At 37.4% G+C, this 23,352-nt stretch overlaps 2 protein-coding genes across 2 annotated transcripts; one reads left to right on the top strand and one right to left on the bottom strand.

Moving 5' to 3' along the window:
• The first annotated feature begins 801 nt into the window (after positions 1–801).
• On the top strand, positions 802–7,331 carry LOC121638679. The gene is made up of 7 exons (XM_041983601.1): positions 802–1,083; positions 2,960–3,167; positions 4,789–4,861; positions 5,847–5,982; positions 6,062–6,394; positions 6,472–6,564; positions 6,735–7,331. Exons 1-7 carry the CDS (start codon positions 1,029–1,031, stop codon positions 6,797–6,799), a joined length of 963 nt encoding a protein of 320 aa, XP_041839535.1. The 5' UTR covers positions 802–1,028; the 3' UTR covers positions 6,800–7,331.
• Positions 7,332–8,688: 1,357 nt separating this feature from the next.
• Positions 8,689–13,746, bottom strand: ubn1 (ubinuclein 1). Its single transcript, XM_041982427.1, has 14 exons — positions 13,243–13,746; positions 12,733–12,834; positions 12,564–12,659; positions 12,274–12,402; positions 12,045–12,136; positions 11,395–11,956; positions 11,213–11,283; positions 10,657–10,786; positions 10,461–10,585; positions 9,611–9,694; positions 9,388–9,516; positions 9,240–9,287; positions 8,813–9,132; positions 8,689–8,702 (listed from the first exon to the last, which is right to left on the bottom strand). The coding sequence occupies exons 1-14, from the start codon at positions 13,678–13,680 to the stop codon at positions 8,689–8,691; spliced, it is 2,340 nt and encodes a 779-aa protein (XP_041838361.1). The 5' UTR covers positions 13,681–13,746.
• Positions 13,747–23,352: the final 9,606 nt, after the last annotated feature.

The raw sequence follows: 23,352 nt of genomic DNA, 5'->3' as shown, positions 1-23,352 counted from the left end.
TTTATGATACAGTGTACTTATGGGGAAGCATTTACACCCATTGTTTCCACTCGCATTTGTTTACCTGTAATTCACAATCCTTTTGTCTGTGTAGAAACATTTTTTGTAAAAATAGCTATATCTTTATTTGGAGACCATATCTGCTTAAAAACAATGTTTAATCCACCAGAGTGTGGTGTATGTTAGCTCACGTCAAAGTTTCATTGAAGCAGCAAAGATCAGGGTGCAGACCTGATCTTGTCTGCACCCTGATCTTTTGGGGTCACCTCATATTTTCAGCTGTTATCTTACTAGTGCAATAAAAAGATTCTAGAAAAAGCAGCAACAGTCAACATGATACACAAATCTTCAACATTAGTTCTAAAAGAAAACATGGGAAAGGAACACATTTTATCACCGTTTTATCACAATTGTTATGAAAAAAAAAAAAAAAACTCTTAATGGATCCAGTTGACTTAAGAGTCTTTTTGTGATTATAGCTGAATTTGACATTGATGGGACCAGTCAGTAAAGTGGCAGACAGTACACTACTTAGTTAAATGATTTCAGCTTTAAATAAAAGATAAATCTAAAGATGGAGCTGAGAAAAGGCTAAATTATACTAGCAGTGATACTGATGCTGGCTTTCCCCCCCCCACCCTATTTTTCTTTGTTTGCATTCTTCAAAGCTCAATAGCAGTAAGTTGCTGTCTAAGTGCTCACATACAAACCTGTACACACTTGGTCTTGGCCTCTACACTACAGCATTGCACTGAATTATTCTTGACCCTCCCTTCCTTCCTCTCCTGATATACCAACAGAGAACGCCCAGGGTGGGTTTCAGCCAGAGCAAAGGAACTGCCTGGTCATCAGCTTCAGACACACCGAAGCAAAGCAAATGCACACACCCACATGTTCATATAAACCAGAAGTACCCAGTGTTTTGTTAGAGCTCTGAGTCTGTGTCCCAGCCTGAACAGTTAGAAGGTGTGTTTTCATGCAACATATCAGCAGAAGCCAGTATTCTACGAGAAGGACACTGATGAAGGATGTGTGTTCCAGGATGGCCGATCACACTTGTGCTGATTCGCCTCTTTGGCTCAGGTGAGTGAAACAGCGTCTGGATGAGAGCTTTGTGAGTGTTTAATCAGACAAACATCAGCATAGATCAGATGATACAGAAATTAGAAAAGCCTTTGTTAGAAAGAGCAAAGAACTTTATGCCCCTCATAACATCTTCAAAATGGGATGTGTGGATGCTTGATTTAAAAATTCATATATATATATATATATATATATATATATATATATATATATATAGTCTGCTATGAGTTAAAAGCTGTGTACTATGCACTTAATAATCTTTCCAGCATAATTGGTACTATAATTTAGTACTATATGTGTTATAATGCACAAAATATGCTTTTATTTTTACTGAAGAAAAAGGTTTTTAGTGCTTCTTCTATCACAGTACAACTGCAAATCAAGTATACAGTGTAGATGTATTTAACCCCTTAGATGAGACTATCTGTGTAAGCATAACTAACAACTGGCAAAGTGGCAAGTGGGAAAAATAACAATAAATCTTGACAGCCAGCATGCCCCATGTGAGTGAGATCATCTGATAGGCAAGAGAACAACCTCAAGATTTGATGGAACAATGGTCAATTCAAAAGAGGAGTGAGTTCTTGGGCAGGGTGTCCTTCCTTCCTCAGAGGAACACACTGGGTGTATTCGGTACTCTGTGAAACAATGGTACACAATACATCAGCAAAAAGGGTATTATTTCACAAGATGGCAAAATTCAGTTGACCCTTGGTTATGTTTTGCAAAGACAGGAGACTATGAGTCATAAGCTCATCGCGTATGATGCCAAAATAAATACATGAAGACATGCATCAATGTAATCTGTACTTTTAGTTTAATTATATAATTGGTCATTAACATGCACTAAGTCTACCTGTACAGTGATTAGAAAAAGAATCCACCTGGCTTCTGATTTCCTCTGTGTTTCTCTGACTAAACTGTCAGATTTTCAAACAATATTTTACACAACCCAGTACAAATAACATACCTGAAAGTACCACAGCAAACAGATTATTCAATACCAAAACAAGTATTTACCCCTAATAATTACAAACCTTCCTACACCCAGACTCAGTTACAACACAATTTGTTCAAATCTTCAATAAAGCGTTCTTAAAGGAATTAAGTTGGACAAAACAATTATGTGACAGAGACAGAAATATGCCAGAAAATTCATTTTATTTATGAACAAGACATCCCAAAGTGGTTGAAGGATTACTGAAGACTTGAGTTAGAGACTACCAACTTTTTTACATTTTAGTTTACTTTTGTGTCCACTCACAGTTTCACTTATTTTTTTTTGATAAAGTTTAGGAATAAAAACCTAAATGGTAAAGTTTAGTGAATATAGTTCCTGGTCAAGGTAAAAACTAATATAACCTTTGAAACAGTTTTGAAAAGTGACAGCAAATGCAGCTCAAGATCAGCTCTTTTTCCAGGTATGAAAAATGAGTCATCCCTGAAATCCATGAAAAAATCTCAAAAGTTTAAATTTGTTTTGAGAAAGCTAAAGCAGGAATGAAGGAGCATGGAACAAAAGATGGATATAAAAAAAAAGGAGAAAATTACTCAGGTTGCATGTTAAATTGTAAACTTGGTTGGAAATCTGACACAGTTAACTATGAGGTTCAAGAGAGGAACTCTATTGTATGTTTAATAACTTAATCGGCTCCGTTAAGCTTCACTGTGGCAAGACTTCAGAAAAATGCAAAGCAAGGTAAAAAAAATGTCAGTGGACTGGACTTCAGTTGTTCTGAGCTTAACTGTCATGAACCTTTTCTAATTCTCAATTATCTGGCGAGATTACAGATATATACCATATATTTACTGTGTTAATGTATTAATTTATGGTCTTCTTTCTTCTCCCATTTCCCAATTATCCTTGTGCCCTCAGCTACCTTGTCTCCTGTCATTCCTACACCTGCTCCACCTCTTTCATCCCAAATTTCCCCTCCCTCTCTGTTACCAACAAACAACTCGTATCGACGTTCCTCTTCTCTCAGTACCCCATCCCTGTCTCCCTCTTTCACAAGCAGCCCTGGGGAATATACAGAAAAAGCCGAGTGTGATCTGAAGATATCACCCCCCACTGTTGTGGTCAGGTATGTCAGGAAGGACTTGAAGGTCAATTACAAATACGCATGATGCACTAAGCTTTTTTTCTCCAGCTCAGAGAAAGTAGCCCCCTGTAGGAAACTGTTTGGCATTTTAAACAACAAATTATAAAGTAGTGGGCAATATCCTGAGAGCATTACATGTATCCTAAATATCCGGGTCATTCTTTTATTTTTTTTTTCATTCATTTCACAATTTAATTTCTTCATTCAAAACAATCTGACACAAAAGCTAACAGCAGCGATGAACCACAACATAAAATGTCAATGTGTGAATTACTTGTCCTGTGTTAAATGCCATCTTGGTCTGATGATGTTGAAATGTGAACAGTATGATGAAGAGGACTGTTTAGATTCGAGTTGTCAAGAAAACAAAACATTTAGTGGTTTATTCATTGTTCAGACACCTTTGTTGTTTGCTTTTTGTGGTTAATCATCTTGGTAGAGATCAGCATTTTCAAATAAATACTTAAAAACTAAAAAGTTGTGCATGTGCGTTCAAAAGTTTAGAGAAAGTCAAGGACAAGGAAACAGTACAGCAGTGAGACAGCAGGGGAGTGATCATATATGGTGTACAAAGGGAAAAGAAGTTATATTGAGGTGACACAGATACAAGAACTGCCCTGCAAACACCTGCAACATAAAATAAACTACAAACTAATAAATCTGGGTTGGGCGGGTAGTGGTAGAGGACATTATAAAAGTATATGAGCCGTTATTTCAGTGATGACATCATGGCATTAATATACAACATGAGCCTGGCTGTGGTCCTCAAAGAGGAGGAGATTGGTAGTGATTTGTCAGTGTAGACAGACATGGAAGAAAAACAAAAACACTTCACACAAGAAGTCAAAAGGGGACAGAGGAGAAGATGGAACTTCTGTCCTTCAAATGACTGGAAAAAGCATTTTGTGTTTAGGTGATAAATAAATTAATGCTAATAATCATGGTGTGATTAGCTAAACTGGATGAAACACCACCTCATGTACAGGCTACAGCTCTTTGATCAGGTGCTTGGACCCATCTGAGGTCGTTTGCTGCATGTGTGTGTGTGTGTATATATATATATATAAATATATATATATATATATATATATATATATATATTTCTTATGATATAGCAGTGAAGACATGGTTTGATTGCAATGGCTAACATTGGTTATATTTTAAAACAGTTCATGCTATTACTAAAATAAGATTTAAGACCAAGACAGCACCTAACACGTAAGCTATTGAGACATTGACATTTACAGTTGCTGTATACCCACTACCGTAGTTAGCTTACATTTCAATAAATTGAGATAAGCATTTCAGAATTTTTACATGCTGTACTTTGATGACACAATATTACTATAGCATTAACTTAGTCTATTTTCTGTAAATTTCACCCTAAACATTTTTAGTGTACATTTTATTTTATAGAAAGCAGCTAATTTGGTGGCATGCCAATTATTGTATGAAGTAAAAGCAAATTAATATTAGTAATTAAATTTAGATTGGATATAGTAAGATACCATCCAATGATTAAGTGAAAATTAAGCTTCTTATTGAATATCAAAATTTATGTGAAAGTAATAAAGGGCTAACGTCTAATTGTCATCTCTATTAGGTTTGGTGATCCAGTCCGAGCGAACTGCTCAAAAACAAATGGGTTCTCACTGCTTGGCTGGAAGGACTCACTGGTATGTACTTTTCTATATGACTTACATAAACAGAACAATGAATCTGATGCTCCAAGTTTTTAATAATGGAATTACAGAAACGAAAATTTTCATTAAACTCGTAAATGCACTGTTCTGTCTTTAAGACAATCAAAATGAAGCAATTTGTAAAGCAAAGATAATCAGATTCAATTATGCAGCCACTTGTTGGTCAGCGGTATCAGTACTGGAGAAGTACAGTATATAAGATGTTATGTGATCTAATAAAGCAGGACTCCAAAACAATTTCAGAAATACAACCAATGAATGACAAAAACATTACAATGTGGTTGGTTAAACAGAAAATGACTGAAAATGTCCTGAGACTGCATGTTAGTTTTCCACTTCCAATTTAAAAGAATTTTGTTCACAAACCTGTCTGGATCTGTACTTGTACACATATTTTTTCAATATATATTTATTATACACATTTTTGGTATACATTGAAATTTCCCTCTAGGGCTGAAATTTCCCCCTGGGATAATTAAATCTTTAATTCCATTTTTCTTAAAAATGGATTTGTGGTTGATGGACTACATTCATTGAGATTGGTTTTTAATTGTTCTTAAACACAAATGTGAAAATCAAAATGTTTAAATTTACAGTTTTGTTTCAATACAAATATTTCTCGATATGTGCCCCCCGCCCACTCCCCCTGCTTATTTAGCAGAACATTTTTAAATAGCTAAACTTTTGTCAACACTGTTCATAGTGAAACTCTCCCTACCCTTGCTTCTTAAAGACTCTGCCTCTGAGATACCCCCCCACTACTCTTGTTACGGCAACCTGAGACCAAACCTAACAACTCAGACGGCTATCTATTAATGGGCAGCTGTTTTTCCATCACATTGTGCAGGTGTACCCAGTAACCAGTTGTTGCACCACACACACAGTACTCTTGTATTTTTCTAGTGGTCTTTTAAACATACTAAACAGCTTTTCAATTTCTTACCCTATACAACTCCAGGAGGAAACAACAAATTTCAGTGATCATCTGACCTGGAGTGTGGACAGCATAACTGAATGGGCCATTAAACCTGTATGCTATGCAGTCTTCGAAGGGGCAGGGGGGTGCAACAAAAACCTCTCCTTAATAGTATACCGTAAGTTAACAGTTTAAATCCAACATGTGAAGCTATGGATCAAACCGTTCAGCCTGGCTGACCTGTCCCTTGTCTCCAGAGCCTCCACAAAAGGTCTCCATCAGATATGTGAATCATTCTGGGCCGCTGTTTGAGGGACATCGGTACATTCTGCAGTGCAGCGTTCAGGATGTTGCACCCATTGAAAAAGCCATTGTGACCTTCTACAGAGGGCAGACCACACTGGCTCAACTCCAGTCCAACACCACCACAGAGAAAACACCAGTTAATGAAAGCTTCAATCTGAGCATCATGCCCTGGAAACAGCATAACAGAACTCAGTACTGGTGTGAAGTTAAGCTAGAACTGGGACCTGAAGGACCAAAACATCCTCCAGTGGTGAAGTCACAAAACCTCCTGGCACTTGTTCTCTGTACGTTTATTTACATTTATTATACATACACATAAACAAGTCTCTCCACTCAAACTTGTAACCTTCATCCCTCTCAGCGAGTCCCCAGGTCACTCATCCTACAGAACAGCAGGCAAACCCGAGTGTCAAATGTGAGGTGGAAAGAAACCCAGAACCATTAGGCGGCAGTGGTGAGTTTCAAATGACAAATTTTATAGAACAATTTGAAACTCTGGTCTGAAAAACTTTTACAAGTGCATATTTTTCTGTTATACCTATGTGGTTATGAAATGATAATTTAAACATGATCAATGGGGAAAAAGTCTAAGGTCATCTTGTACTGATATTTCCTTTTCCCTAGGGGCTACGAACAACTACACAGGATTTTTCTTGTTGGCTGCCCTTCTTGCTCAGATGATTGACTGACTTTATAACCTTTCCCTGCTGTTGGATAATCACATGCAATAAGAAATGGATGGATTCATGTTTATTTATATGCCTTGCCAACTTCTTTTTCAAATACTCCAAAAAGCAGCACAAGTTTCACTAAAAGCTGATGTCTGGCAAAAAGCTGCTACTTAGGTACATAGTCTGACTACATTAAACGTGTCTTTCTGCTCTGGAAACTCCAGCTTTTAGCACCGAGAACGGCTCTGAAGGAAACTTACATTTTATCCTTTACATATTAATATGTTCAACAGTCATTTTTCTGTGACAGCAGCATGTTTCCTCTTAGAAGTCTGAACATTTGTGTCATTCATCTTTGTGTGTACATACAGTAGGTTCAATCACTGGTTTGGCATATGGGGGAAAAAAACAAAACACTAACATAACCTTATTACAATTAGGTTGAAAGGGAACACATTTGTACACGATACTTTGTCAAAGTCCAATAATAATTTTAACTATAAGAAAAAAACAGAAAAAAAAGTGCTGAAAGTGGCAATGTTTATAGAAAGAAAAAAAAAAGAAAACCCACCACTATTACTGTACATAGCTTTGAATTAGCAATTAGTGTGACAGTGGTAGAGTTGTGATGAATATCATGCAAGGTTTAGACCATTTTTTTTTTTTTTTTTTTTTGCCAGATTTTCTTTCTAAAATTGAAAATAATTATTAAATGTCTGCAGCAACACCGGAACTGTTTGTCTTCACAGGATGTAGGTTCTAATTTTTGTTTAAACAGAATTACAAGGCTCTTTTCATTCACTGGATAAGTGACGGAAATAGCTGAAAATCAGATGAATGGGGTGTCAGATGACTCATCTTATTTTCCTTCGATAGAACAGATTAAAAGTTGCTCCTCGTTTTATCCTACTGCAGACTGCCAAATGCAATGTAGTAAAACAAAAAAAAAAAATCCTCAATATAAATTATTGATTATACAAACTCATAATTAACATTTCAAGCCCAGAGAGTTCTTCATCATACTGGTTTTAGTATCATCCTGTTTTCAGTCTGTCAGCCAAACTCTGCATCAACCTAGAAAGATAGGAAATATAGCATCATTCTCTAGGTACTTGATAAATGGGTTGACACTGAGCTTCGCAGTTTTATCAAAAATAAAGCAAATTAGAATCTAAATGACACGTTTACAGCAGTATTTTATCCATTTCTAAAATTCAAGCTACATATACAGAAACACCAGAGATGCTCAGGAGCATGTGCAGTCAAATGGGTGCAGAATTTTCACAGTTGCTGTTCACACATGTACATCACGTGGGAGAATTTCTGCCGGCGATGTTCCAGAAAACTTTCTAGTGAGCCTTTTCTCAACCTGCAACCTTCTAGATCTTTCACTCTGGAGCCAAAACCATTTTCACATGCAACCCAACAGTAACATCTACATTTCAAGACTGCTGTGCGTTTGTGCAAAGGGCTATAAAAAAAAAAAAAAAGGGTGAGGCGTTCCAGGATGGATGCATTTTCATTGCTCATATACAATGCTGGCTAACTCAAAATTAAGTCTAGCAGTTTAATGATGCAATAAGCTAATGAATCACACACACTAATCACACTGTTAAGACATGTTAGCATTCAATTACATTTTCATGCCTACCTACTGTAGCTCCCCAGAGGCCAACCCTAACCACTAACCTCTCAGTCCACATTTTTTTCTCTGCAAGATATTGTCTCATTCAGGAAATAAGTGTTAGATTGGTAAAACTTACCACATGTCTACGAGGAGTTGTCAGCGTACGGTAACATCAGCATCATCACAGCCAATCGGCACCTGGCCAGAACCCTCAAGTCTCACATCTCCAGCCTGCAGCAGCCCAGGTAGAACAACCTGACACATGCTGCTCATAGGAAAATCAACTGGGTGGGACTGAGGAGGAAGGTGAGGGAGAGGAGGACAACTGGAGTCCACACAGAAGCTCCAGTGCTTTGCAACAGCTGCTGCAAAGAACTTCGGAGAAAGTGTTAGAGGTTGCTCACAAGCTAGTGCTTCATTAGCAAAGACTGAATGCGTGGGAGCAGATTTGGCGTTGACTGGAGGGTTGTTTCCATCTGCAAGTGATGAGAAATGGGCACCCAACTCCATCTTAACCTCACCCTTTTTTAAAGCAGCATTCTCGTTTTGGTCAACAGAAAGAGACATGTGGCTGGACACATCTCTTGCCTCTGTGAGAACATGATCTGCTCTTTGGGGGACTTCAGACAACACTTGAGTTTCCTGAAGATTCTTGCAGCCATCTGATGGTTTGGAAGTACCACTTATAGAAGATGTTCCCTTGACACACTTGGCCTTATTTCCTCTGAACAGAGAGTTTACAATGTTAGCAAACAGTTTTAATGAAAATTTCAACCACATTTATGCTAGTAAAATTTTATTTTAACTGCAGCTGCACTCTCCTGAACTCACGGTAAGGAAGTAAGACCCAACAATTTCTTGCTCTCCCTTATCAGCACCCTGAAACAAGAGCAATGATCAAGAGAACAAAAAAAGTGTTTATATGTACCTGTGCAGTTATGTGAAGGAATACAGGTATTAAAGCTGTAAAGTTGCATACCTAGACTGCATCCATCCTTTGGGCCAAAGAGGTTTGATATCGTCCAGCAGGATTTTAATACAGTCCTCCAACTCCTGACCCTCTTTACATTTGTCTATTTTCACCCTCAGTACATGACCCAAGCACTCTCTGATGGGTTCAAATATCAAATTGGTATAGTTAAAAAAATTCAGTCCCTACTTTCATTGTTTCAGAAGTGAAATATAAACTCATTAAATCTGACCTAATCTCCTGATTCCATTTGAACAACTTCTTTGGACCCCCTTTTCTCCCACCTTTCTCCTCCATGTTTTCCTCCTCAGTGGCCCTGACAGAAGCAGAGTTCCAGACGTCAGACAGACAATCACAACATTTTTTATATCTAAATATTCTTGTTTCTATAGGCATTAAGAGTGCAAGTAGCTGCCTGGTGCACAAGTACACTTTCTGCTTGTATTGAGGTAGCCACTACAGGGCAGTTTTGGGTGTTGGAAGCATCCACACCCTAATATCCATATGTGGTAGCTAAGACACTAGACCAGGGCTACTCAGTTCGGTCCTACGAGGGCTGCAATCCAGCAGGTTTTCCATGTATCCCTGCACCAACACACCTGAGTCAAATTAATAAGTCATTGTGTAGAACCTGATTGGCTGTTACAGCCACCTAATTTGACTCAGGTGTGTTGGTGCAGGGATACATGAAAAACCTGCTGGATTGCGGCCCTCGTAGGACTGAATTGAGTAGCCCTGCACTAGACTGTGTGGAAGAGAAGCAAAATGGTGTAGTAATGAATGTCTGATCTTAGAAGGAATCGCTGTCAATGTGGAAATAGTTATAAAAGGATATTTATACAAGTTAAAAAAACTTTCCATCATTTCATAGTAAGAGATTATTGGAAAAAAAAAAGGAGAAACGTGCAAGACATGGGCTATTCTTGTCTGAAGTTATCTGGCTGCAGTAAACATCACATTTGGTGAAAAATCAAACATTAGCACAAACAGCTGTAGAGAGAAGTGGTGATCTCTCATGCAAAAAAAAAAAAAAAAGATTTTTCATACATAATAAAAAATTAAAAAATGCTAACAGAACTTACTTTGAAGTTTTGACTTGTTCATATACTTGGCAGCTTTCATTAAAAGATGCAATCTGCTCAGGCATCGATCTTTCAATGGCTTCCTTCAGTTTCTGCAAGGGATTTTCCACACTAGGGGGCTCCTCCTTACAGAGAAGCAAGATACTTAAATATTGCCATGTAACAAAAATGCAGTTGAAACACTGAGCATACTCACCACATGTGTGATTAAAAGTTTCTTTACTCTCTTCAGAAGGGTATCTTTGCTGCAGGGCATGAAAGATGACAGGTGTCGGTACACCTTGGAGCGAAGCTGACCACCGTGCCCCTGACACTGCAACTCAATACTGGATCAAGACAGAGCAATGCACCTAAAACACTGTATTTAGTATGGCATACTTGCACAAATAGTCAATCAGAATGGGCTTTAATCCACTGTTGTGTTTAACTCATTGTTTAAGCTTCCATAAGGACTTTAATGTTTTGCCAATAACACAAGAGCATGAACTAAAACCAGCTATGGTGATCAAATTCTACTCTGGGTTTAAAGAACCAATGTGTGCTTTTATTACCAGGATCAACTGCAGTTAGGCTTAAAGTGTAAAAAGAACAGGTTTCTGATTTTATTGTTTAAACTAGTAAATTACAAAACTGTTGATGTATGATTTCTGGTGTTTTGCAATTGTTTTTGAATTGAAAAAATTAAAAGTTTCCCAGTGTACTTCTGATTTAAGAGAAAACAGAATATTTTATGTGTTGTTGGACAAACTTACTCCAGTAGGATTGAGTTAATATCTGGATTGAAGAACTTGAGTTTTGACTCCCCTTCTGATGTTTTGGCAACCTTCGGGGGAAAACGGAGTGAATACTTTTATATTAACTCTGCATTTGTGTATTTATGCTTTCAGCACATGTACATAATCCTATACAGCTTTTACAAATACCTAAACCCTACCATCATGAGCTTTCTGATGTTGTCCTCCAGCCCTGGGGGAAGCCCCTCGGGTAGGGGGGTAGACTGTGGTGAAGCAGAGCTGGATTCAGACTGGATTTGCTCTGAGTGAAGCTGTGGCTGGGAACTTGACTTTGCATTAAGAACTTGTGCTTCAGCATCGAACAAAGCGTTCAGCTGTGTCTGATCATCTGCTCTGGTTTGGATGAGCTCTGTAGCAGTTTGAGGAAGGGATTTTGGTGACAAGGGGTCATCACTGACATCTAACAAGGAGTCCAAATCGATGTCAAAGTCCACTGTGCTGGCTGCCTGTATAAGAGCATGGTCAGTGGTGGAGCCAATCAAGCTGAGCAGCGGGTCAGTTAGTCCCGAGCTGCCACTGCCAGCTGCATCTGCTGGAAACAGGTGGGGCACTGGTGGTTTCACAGCCACCTTCTCCATCCTCTGTCGTTCCTTTTCCTTTTCTCTTTGGAACCTTTTCAGCATGGTGGTGACACTCAGTGTCTTAACAGCCTTTTTCTTCTTTTTGATCCTGTTACCATCTGGCCCAGTTGCAGATAAAGTGCTACAAGACAAACACATGCTTAATAAAGTTTTTCATAAAGTTCAACGTTCACGCCGACTTAACAGGATCATATTTTAATGTTCCTCACCTCAACTTTGAATCCATATCAATTTTCCTCTTTCCACTCGCTCTGCACCGCTTCTTCTTTGGCTTATCAGGCTCGCCAATTTCTTTACATTTCTAAGAATATGTAATAAAGATATAGTTCTAATCATGACACTAAATCTTGGTGAGAAAGGTTTGGGAATTCTCTATAAAGCTGCACTAGAGAACCTTTCTAAACTGAACTTGACAAACATCTATGATGCACTACTTACTTCTGTTTTTTCTTCCACTGGGAGGTTGTCAGGCTCCGTGTCAGAGGCCTGGCGAAACTGCAGCACACCTGAATTCACATAGAATCCTCCGAATTTGGTTGTGATGGAGGATGGCACAAACTCATCATACTGGAGACCAGCCAAAAGTGATATAACATCATGGATTTAATAAATATAGGTAGATGTGATTCAACCATATTAACTAACCCAGCAGTCAGGAAAGCCCACTGGTTAAAAAAAGCCTTAGAAACAAGGTTGTGAAAATATAAAGCTGCTTTATAATGACTCACAGCTTCAGAGTTGTCAATAAAAGAATCTTCGTCATCATAACCATATCCAATATCAATCAAGTCCTGAATGCGGTCCCTTTTCTTATGTTTGCACCCCTGCAACCAGATTAAAAAGGGTGTTTAAAAAATGTCTATGCCAACACTGGTAAAATGGGAAAAAGTTACTTACATATTTTTGCTCCAACTTTCTTGCAATAGCAGCAATTTCATCATTTTCTCTCTTGTCTTCTTGTTCAAGTCTGCTCAGTTGAACATCATCTGTTTGGCTGATCTGTCAAGTTTGACAACAAATCACACTGAACAAGGTAAAAAAAGATCCCATTTTTCAGTCAGATTTGACTAATTATGATAAAGTAAGATTCAAGCCTGTTGGCAGTGAAGAAGCCAACAGCGCAGAGCCAGTATTTTACAAGATGACTGCTTTCATTCATTCCTGGTTTTGTAGCTTATGCAGGCGAAAACTAGACCTCTAAAGGAGCTCTGACACTAAAGAAATCAGCGACAGCTGGAGAATAGCCCGTTTAGTTAACTTTAGGGGAAAAAAAAAACTTAGTGATTAAAATGATATTTTCCAAATTTGAAAGACGCGAATGTACTCCTGCACTTTGTCAACGTTTCTACATGCTGGTGTTTTACACCAGTTTCTTTTCTCTCCCTCTTTAATGACACCCTCACACACCAGTTTCTCTCGAGCACAGCCAGGATGCAGCTCCACCTCCTTCTCAACAAGATGACAGTAGTTGAACTCTGGGAAGCTCCGCTCGTCGGGCTCAAATAACTTGAGCTCGAGACGAACTGTGCTGGTGTCACCTGACCGGCTGGAGCGGGTTTCTTTCACTTTCAGAACACCTGAGGAAGGATTTCGGACCGAAGCAGATGCATCACTAAATGGAGGCGCATCGCATCTCAGAGTAGTCAGCTGAATTCTGCGGGGTTCAGCCATCGCACCTGCTACCACACGACGACTCTGTGGTCTGATTTGGGGGACAGAAAATCTAATTAAGTAAAAGTAGATGCAGGTGTGCGCGCGTCCCCCCCGACACGCGCTCAATGTCAGTTCCGGACACTGCGGCCAATGGCGTTTCCAGAATATAATTTGAAATTTTTTTCCGTTCATAGATCAATATTTGGTGTTTATTGCTTTAGTTTAGAGGTGGGGTAAAATTAAGTCCACCTGTAAAGGTTATAGTGCATTTTTTTCTGGTAATATAAAAACAAAAGTTGTTACAAAAGTTAACCAAATTATATTAAAGGACAGTTATTTTTAAATGTAAAGGGGCTGCTGTTGGACTGAAAATAGTCTTTTCTTCTGTTTCATAGTCGGGAACTGTTTATGAGTGAAGAGGCACAGACAAGATGTTCAAGAAGCTGCACTTGTTGCATGAAGACCTGCACTGTATCTCATTCACCACGAGAGGTAGCTGCAGATCCATGAGAACAGGAAAAACTCAGTTGAAGCCGAGGTATTCCAGGTGGAGTTTACAGTGCATTCAAATTGCTGGTCACACACACACACACACACACACATAAAGGACAGATTTTATTTGGCAAAACACACAGGTCAAATGAAACTTAAAGCCACTGTCAGTGTATATAAAATATTTTGAACATCATAAAATACTTAGCTAATTAATGTAAAATAACAACAACAACAACAACAACAACAACAACAATAATAATAATAATAATAATAATAATAAAAGATATATATCAAAGATAGTTTACCTTTTACTGAGACTTAAAAAATAATAATACACTTAACATAAGTAATAAACAACCTTAAATCCTTACCCAAATTTGAAAACAACTGAAAGTCCTGACTGCAGTGTGTTTGTTGTTAAGAAAACAAATCAAATCTGCAAATACTTGACTTGTCATACTGCTGCATGCAGCTTGCAAAGAAGTGACTTTGACAATTACAATAATGGGATAATTGCAATCTGTCACTATACATTCAGTGTTAGCCCATCACAAAATAACCAATCCAAACCAGATTCCCTCTACACACATGCCCCTGATCTGCATAACACACATGGTACCCCACTTTGTAATTATAAATGAATTTCATGGTGCAAGGCTTTTAATGCAAATAATATGGATCCTTTTTTTTTTTTGTTGCCAACAGGACTGAATGTGTCATTGTGAGTATGAGTGAGTGCGTGTGCAGAGGATCAGATTGTGGACAAGCTTTGTTTGATTAGCCTTTCCTCTCAAATGAGCTAATGGAATAGAAGTTATTTGCCTCCCAAAGCTTGAGATGCAAGGTTGAACAGAAGTGTTTTTTTAAGAAAAAAAAAAAAGAAAAGAAAAATGAGGGCATCAATAAATGTGCCGGGCACAATGAACTGAGTACACCGAAACAGGACAAAGACAGACAGATGGAGACGGCAGGGGTAGCCTTGGTCTGGGTGTGTGTGTTAGTGTGTTAGTGTGCATGTGTGGTGGTTTGGTTAGTGACAGGGACCCCATCAGAGCTGGATCAGAGCAGGGAAATTGGAGGACAATGTTGGAAGAGGGGTGTGGGGGATAATTTAAAGCAATTGGGGAGGCAGTGTCCCAGAGGTGCATAATTTACTCATTCATTAACTAGACCAAACAAGAGCCAATATTAATTAACTCAGTCCTTGTGCCTCGCTCCCAGTGAAGCGCGTGCTTTGTTGTCTAATGGCCACCACATTCTTGGACGTACAAGCTTTAGAATCAGGCCATACAGGCCAGTGGGTAAGTGAGGCTGTTAGGAATCATTAGGTGCTCAAAAGCAGAACTTTATGTTTCTCAATAGAAAAATGAGAAACAACTAAATCAGCTGCCCCAGTTCTTCTGTGCAGACTTTGTTGATACAAATTTTCTGAAACTTTAAACCCTATTAATCTACATTGTGGAGGAAAATGGTGTACCTTTCCTACTCCTCAGTAAATTAGATTGTAGGGAAATACTTTGATTGTGCCTAATATGTGTAGGTTTTTGTTAAATCCATTGTTTATGCTGGTTTTGCCAAAAAAAAAAAATGTTTTACTTCAGAAAATTGTAAGTGTTTTCACCACCTAAAAACATAACTGAAGTAGCATACTGCTAGTATTTATTGCCACCAGTAAGCATTATCATCTGGGGAAAATAACTGCTGGCTAGTATTACTGGCCCTGCTGTTGGCAAGGGTAATTGTACTTTTTATACTGAACATTTTTAGGGTAAATTAAAGCTCATATTAACAGTGAGAACTAAGTTAATAATTTTTTGGGGGACAATGGAGTAACCTTAAAAGTGCGGCTGCTCAGCTGCAGAAAACACTGAAGTAAATGAATGAAAAACTTGTTCATGCAGCAGCTCATGCTATGGTTCCAGTTTAATCTGAACATGTGTGCACATTCTAGTTTACTCTTCCTCCTTCTCCTACGCATCTACGTTTCAGAGGTAACTCTCAAAGATTAATGCTTTTTGCACTTTTGTGCCTGGTAGATTTTTGGTGGGATACACATACAACTTATATGGATATTGCTCATTAAATCCAAAGTAAGTTATTCCATCAAACAGAAAATTAATAAAAAGCATAAAAAACTTTGGTACACAATAATGTATTAATTCAGATGGAAACATTTCCACTGAGCTATGTGGTGGATTTTGTTGTTAAATTTGCTAAGCTTTTAAGGACTAATTACAACACTGATGATGATAGCTGACTATAAATATGAAAAAGCTTTCCCTTCTTTCCACGTAAAATTTCCCTTCACCTCCACTGGGGGGCGCTCCTCCACTGATCCTGGCTGTGCTGTCAGGCCCTGCTAACTCTGATTAAGGTTTAAATTGGCTGAATTTAATGAACGTTACCTAATTAGGCAGGATAACAGCTTTAATTGATACGTAATTATTTGCCACAAATTGTTATTAATTCTCCAGCTCTGTCATGAAATGTACCAACTCTAAACCCTCCTCTACACCCCCCATTACCCCCTCTCTCCACCCCCTCTTCTCCCATCCTTCCCTGCAGCATTTTCTATTTATGTAAACAAGTGGTGGTAAACAATTAGGCATATGTTAGGATGGGATATTCCAGAGGGTATCATCAGACTGCGCTTGGTTGAGTGGCAGTTTATGTGAAAACTATTTGCTTTCATTGATGTTTTTTAACATTAATTGTTTTAACTGTCCTGTCATGTTGGCTGTGTGTCATTGACTGCGTGTTATCATGCCTTATAAAACAAAACCTGGAAGAAATACAGCAACAAAAGTGGTTGTTTCAATTATAAAAAGAACCACTGTAATAAACAAGTAATCTGTTGGCATGGCACACCTGCCCTTGAGTATTTTGAAGGATTAGCACAAGTGGCTGGAAAAAGGCTTTTAACTGTTTTGTGTGTACAACATTTTCTCAAGAATATCAGGTAACCATTTAAAAAGAAACAAAAACAAACAAAAAACAAACATAAAAGCAATAAGAAGTCTGTGTCCACAATATTTGCAAACCAGTTAATTATGAGCTGAGTAACTGAATGTGCTGATATGGCTCAAAGTGAAAAACAGCCTTAAAATATTCCTGAATTTTGTACTGTGTTTGTGACTTGCATATAAGAATCTCATGAGGATTTGATAATTGATAAGCATTGTAAAGGATGCTACATGTGATTCTTGATCCAGCACAGCAAGTAATAAACAAAATTGTGCTAAACCTGGTGCCAGAGCAGTGAAAGATGTCCAAACAACAGTGATATCAAACAGTGAAATCTCTCAGTATTGTAAAACCATGATTTTGATAGATTGTGGCTCAGAGTAAACTTCATTACTCATCAGGGGAACCAACAATAAAGAACAGCCTCGTATTTTTATGGCCCTTTCTTGGTTTTTTTTTTTCCATACATTTAATAGGTTTGCATTAATTTAATTTTTGTGCATTTGATTAAGCAGCATTAGCAGAGTAAGATTACTTGAGTTGTTAAGAGTTTCTGGACTTTAGAATACAAAGTTATCACCTACATCATATGCCTATCAAAAGGATCATTTTGTTCAGTGTTCAGAAAACAAAACATGAATCGAGTCAACAGAAAAAAGCTTTTATTTTGGACTACATCAGTTATTTTCTGTCAGGGCTCATGGGCCACTCTGATTGAACTGTTCATTAAAGTGATTTAAATGAGATGCGAAATTTAAATGAATTGCTTCCTAATTAAAATATTCTTCCTCATCGACCAAGCGGCTTTAGGGTGAGCTCTTTGATTGTGTTTTGAGCAGCCTGCTTCTTCTCCTCCACATCTTCATTCTCAGCAGATGGTTTTGTTGGGCTCCAGTAGTCAGCCAGTGGTCGAACAAGCCCATCCATTTTTCCTTTATGTGCACTACTTCATCAGATTTATGCTCATGTGTTTGCTTCAGTTGATTAAGAGATGGGGAGGGAGTTATTGATTGTCCTTCTAAATGTGTATGCAAATACTCGGAGTCAGTGCATTAAAAACTGGCATCCCCAGTACTCAAATTACTATATTTTGAAATTGTTAATTTGCATAGCGGACTCCCCTGTGGGGAACAGGGTTAATTAGGTCTATTTCCGTGCAGCTTGTGCCAAGACAGCCAAGGAAAAAGGACGACGGGCTGAAGAAAGAGGAAAGAGGGAGAAAGAGGGGGAAGGAGAGGGATCTGACTCACTGATGAGAATTAAAATGTTATTTTAGATTCTATCATGCTTATTTTTCTCTTTTTTTGGATACAATAAACACACTTTAGGAAAAGATAATAAATCATTTTTAATTAAAATGGATTAGGAAGTTACTCAGTTTTAAACATACTCTCAACTTTAACAGCTCTTATTCTAAAAGCGTAAAGTTTAATCGTAAGAACAAGAGATGTGAATTAAAGAAAATTACTAATTTGTATTTCTTCCCAACACTCTGTTAGAGACACAATTATGCTCATAATTTGATGGAAGTTTATAACTGAATGGAGAGAAATAGGTTTTTTCCATTTCCTGTTACAAAAAAAGATTTCTGTAAAAAAAAAAAAAAGCATCAATACATCAAGTCCCTTCACTTTTAATTGGAACTGCATCTATTCTCCAAGTTAAAGTCTGCACGAAGCACGCTGGACGATCAAAACCATCTCCCACCATTTCATTTAGATTAGACTGTTAATTATCAACCAATCGACTAAATAATGACTGACTTCATTTCAGCTGGTTAAAAATTAACTTGCAAGCGGTAATTGAGTAATTAATTCTCCACCACTTCACCTTAGTTTGCTAATTAAAAAATAAACACGACCTGGTTCTTCCTCTCAAGAGGCAGATTGAGGGTTTGGTGGCTCAAAAGAGATTTTCATTATGTATGTCGTGACCTACACGGTCAGAGATTCATCTTTTTTTACACAAGCCATGTTTAAAATGAAAAGATATATAACCTTAAGCCTTTTTTTGCAGACAGATTTCTTCTGAATGGTGTTTCCATTGCTTATCACTCCATTGTATCTGCGTTTGGAAGATTAACATTTTACACAAACAATTTCCAACCTGACTTGAACTTTGCCAAACTTTGTCTCAAACTTTGGTTATTAAAAAGAGACCAAAGTAAATTTAGTTGGGAAACTTGTTTATTGTTTGGAAGCCACAGACACAACTTTTCCTAAGAATTTCCTCTTTGAGGTAGCTGTGCTACACGAGTGCCCTACTCAAGAGGTGGAGGGGTTTTAAAATAGCAGGATATATTAAAATGTTTGATGTCTTTCATCAGTACTCATTCAGTGGAGCTCTGCAAATGTAAATTAAGCCAATCCAGTTTTGTTGCTACATTTTAAGCTGCTGGAAGTAATTTTAATAGAAAAAATAGAATATTCGTACGCTCAGGTTTTTTCAGGGAAAATTGGATCACCCTCAGACTTTGTTGTGAATAATTTTCACTTATATGTTCATAAGGTTTCTATTTTTGTGTGATCATCACCTTCACACACTAAACAATTTCAACCCATTTGTCGTCTTATCCTGGCTTCTCTCTGCAGGTGCACAGACTGATTGAATACCAAACATACTGTAATGCATTACTTAGACCACTTATCTTGGAGGTGAGATGATGGAGCTTAGAATAGTGTCACAACAAAGTCAAACAAGTTCCAACACTATAAGCTGGAAAGCCAGGTTTGTTCTTTCACTCTATTAGCTTAGTAGTTCATAACAATGGCTCCCTCTGTATTTTTCAGATCGGAACACACACCGTGGTTATGTCCACAGCTGAATTGAGCTACAATTAGCTGAAAACCTGGCTGTTTAATTTGACCATCGTCCTTGTCCTGGTGTACATGTACTAAAGGTTGATCAGGTTATTTCTGTAAGAAAATGTTAAAGACATTCTACCTAAACATCATACATGTAAGTATAGCTGAAGTTGAACTTATCTGAATGGTGGGGGGGGGGGTCTGATGAAACAAACAGAAACAGGAATTGGAGCAACTTTTAGAATTCGTCTGTATTGACATACACTTCTGCTTTACTTTTAAAAAGCTGCACGAAGATACAGCAAATGAGGATTTTGGAGCATGCACCCATTTAAGTGTACCTGAGCGTTTACACACAGTTCCTCTGCCTTCGACCACATTATCTGAGTATGTTATTCGAGTTTTGAAAGCTTCGATTTCATACTATTTGAGCTCAGCAAACACGTTTACATGCAATTCAAAAGTCTGATTTTTGATTGATTTAACACTGCTTTATGTGTAACAGATTTTATTAGTTAGATTAAAATACAAACGCTAATAAACAGGAAATGACAACAGCTTTTCCAGGACAACCATGTTGGACTTGATTGGAATTTAATCCCTCAATTTCCTGAATTTTTTTGTTTCCATTTGGAAATTTCTTGTGGGATCTCAGGAATTCTGACTTCCCAGTACAAACACACCTCCTGTTAGCTTTCAAATTACTGCAGATGTTCTTGCTTGTGTAATTTCAGCCCTGTTCGTTGAGAGGACAGTTAATTGGGAAAGTTAAAAATCTTCAGACAATAATGGTGTGTTTAGTAATGATTACTTCTTTTCCAATGTAAATGACAGAAAATTGCATTTCATGTCTACAAAAAATTATTTAGCTACATTCATTTGAAAAATTGAAACCATTAAGTTTAAGAGACAAATCACATAAATGTAAGACTTATTAATAAGACGTTTTTGCTGAGTAAATTCTTCAGTGAAACTAAACACTCTGTCTCAGAGGAATAGATGTGTGACAGTCTATCATCTGAAGGAGGATTGATCCAGCTTATTAAAGAACTTTGTAATTTGTGGCTACACTGAAATTTTGTTTAAAGAGTTGCTACTAAGCTTGACAGTATATTAGTTTGTTTTATGAACGCATCCTGTCTAGGCCTTGGATTACAGACTGCAATGGCCTGAGCCACGTTCATTGACAATAAGGGCCAAAATCACAGACTTTCTAAAGCGCCTGTGTATGTCATGCTGCTAGTTTTTAGATCATAATTAAAACCGAGAGTGGATAAAGGAAGTGACGATTCTTTCAATCTGACACCTTTGAAGGGCATGTGCACGCTTCAGTGCCAGTTCTGTGATTAGTAGTCTCATTAGCTTCATATTGGAAAAGGTCAAGAACAATGACTGGATGTGATAATTCTTGGGAGTATACATGAATCATTTATGTTTGTACTGTCAAATCAATCATTTATTAGGCAAAAGTATAAAGACAAAGTACTTTTTCTTTCTATCTCTTTCTTTCTTTCTTTCTTTTTTTTAGAAAAAAATGAACTTATTCAATTGTATTACAAAAATTGCTTCTTATTTTACACAGTTGTCTATTTCAAACCCCACTGTGGGTTTTTATAGTTTAGCCTTTGATTAGGCTAACCCTGCACTAAACCATTCTTTGGTGGATTTAAGAATTTTGCCGTCATCATTATATTTTGGAAACACAATTTTTAATATAGAGAATTCAAAATTTAGTTAATCAGCCAAAGCTGCCTTGTCACTGAGGCAGTGAAGAACCCTCAAATCATAATATTTCCACCACCATGCTAAACAGCTGTAATGAGGCTTTTGGTCTGCATCAAACATTTCTGATGTTAATACCAAACAACTCTATCTTTTATTTACCTGTTCAATACATATTATTCCAAAAGACTTTGAGTCAGATATAAAACTGAAGTTTAATGTCTAAACTCTGAGTACACACTGCATTTATGAAGCTGTGCAAGCACTCTCTTTTAAGTATCAGCCACTGTGAAAGCTCATGCTTAAGCCTAATTATCCAAACACATCTTTTTTTCATGAATGGGATAGGATAAGGAATGATTTACATATAAAAACACAGTTTGCACTACAGTTAAATACACATTACATTTAAAATAACAGGGATGAAAATTGATCATTTTGCTGAATATGAAATGCAGATAATTAAATGAGTGTGCCTTAAAATCAAAATGACTCCTTAACATTTATTCTCCTAAAATCTCATTAGCAGGGTCTTCCAACATCAACAGAGCAGCCATCCTTGCACATGACCATTACGTATGGCTGCAGATATTAGTGATGATCACAATTTAAAAAAGGCTGCTTTTTAAAGATTAATCACCAGAAACAAAAACAGAAAGAACTCTTTCTGTTTCCTCTTTAATAAATCAAGCTTAAACTGCTTTTAAAATAAGTGGATGCTGAAAAACCTTTAATAAATATTGGTCTGTGACTAAGATACACATATTTTTTTGTTTCTGTGTGTCTCTGTGTGTGTGTTTTTCCAAGGCATGTCCTCCGTGCAGGTCAAATTTGTGCAACCCTTTCATAAATGTCAACTCTGTTTTTACATCCACAGGTATAAGAGTTATTTGCAGATTAAATAAATTAATTTTAGAGATGCCAAAGACTGAGATTAAATTCCCTGCTGTCTGGGATAAACTTGTTTGTAAAACATGTGGATGATTCTCTGTAAGGAGCTATTCTGTTAAAATAATTTGCAGATACTGTTTATCCTTTGCCAGGCTTACAGGCATCCTTGCTTTTTTAAGGCCTCAGAGAGCTCTTTACATGTTGGTTTGATGTTCAGCAAACAGGGAGCACATTTGTAGATCTCTGCTTGAAAGCAGTTATAGTCATTGGCACCTTATATGAAACTTTCGATTATAACTTCATTGATTTAAAAATGTGAGACATTTACCTACATTTTATGTTGAGGAGTTTGTTTTACTGCTAAATCTTGATTTTTTAAAAATGACCACAGTTTAATCATTTTTGTAAAATTTGTTTGAGTCATCTTTTTTTAACAGGAACATAAAAAGGGAAATGTTTGCTTTTTCAAATATGTTTAAGTAAGTCAGCAATTTCCCAGATTAGTGCTGTTCATCCTGCTGTAACAGGATAATGCATTTCTTTGGACAGAAGGTTGTTTTAATGCATCTATAAATTTTCTGATTCCACTTAGTCATCAGCTTATAATAGAAAGTTGGTGTTTATTTGGGGTTCCCCTCCAACTTGTCCAGGATCTCTGGTTCCTGTTTTTGACCAAATTAAAAGTGTATTTAGGTGTTGTTCCTCAAGCTGCTTCAGATCTCAGATGACAATAGCTTTGAGTTAGGTCAATTCAATAGGGAGCACATTTTTGTTTTGGTTTTATCTTTTCCTCCTCGAGTGGTGCTGTCTACACAGAGAGATGAGAAAGGGGAGGAGGGCTGGAGGCAAGGGAAGCCGAACCCTGGCCTGTGTGTGAGTCGCCCATCTTATTATCAAGTTAATTAAAGCTAGCATCTGACAATGTCGCTCGTGCCCAGCAAAAAGGAGAAGGAAGGAAGAAAAGCGAATTTAAATGCTGCGGTCTCTT

The sequence above is a fragment of the Melanotaenia boesemani genome, chromosome 4 (assembly GCF_017639745.1).
Source record: "Melanotaenia boesemani isolate fMelBoe1 chromosome 4, fMelBoe1.pri, whole genome shotgun sequence".
NCBI classification, from domain to species: Eukaryota; Metazoa; Chordata; class Actinopteri; order Atheriniformes; family Melanotaeniidae; genus Melanotaenia; species Melanotaenia boesemani.
The sequence above is the reverse complement of the archived record's forward strand: the minus strand, read 5'-3'. Positions and strand labels throughout refer to the sequence as shown.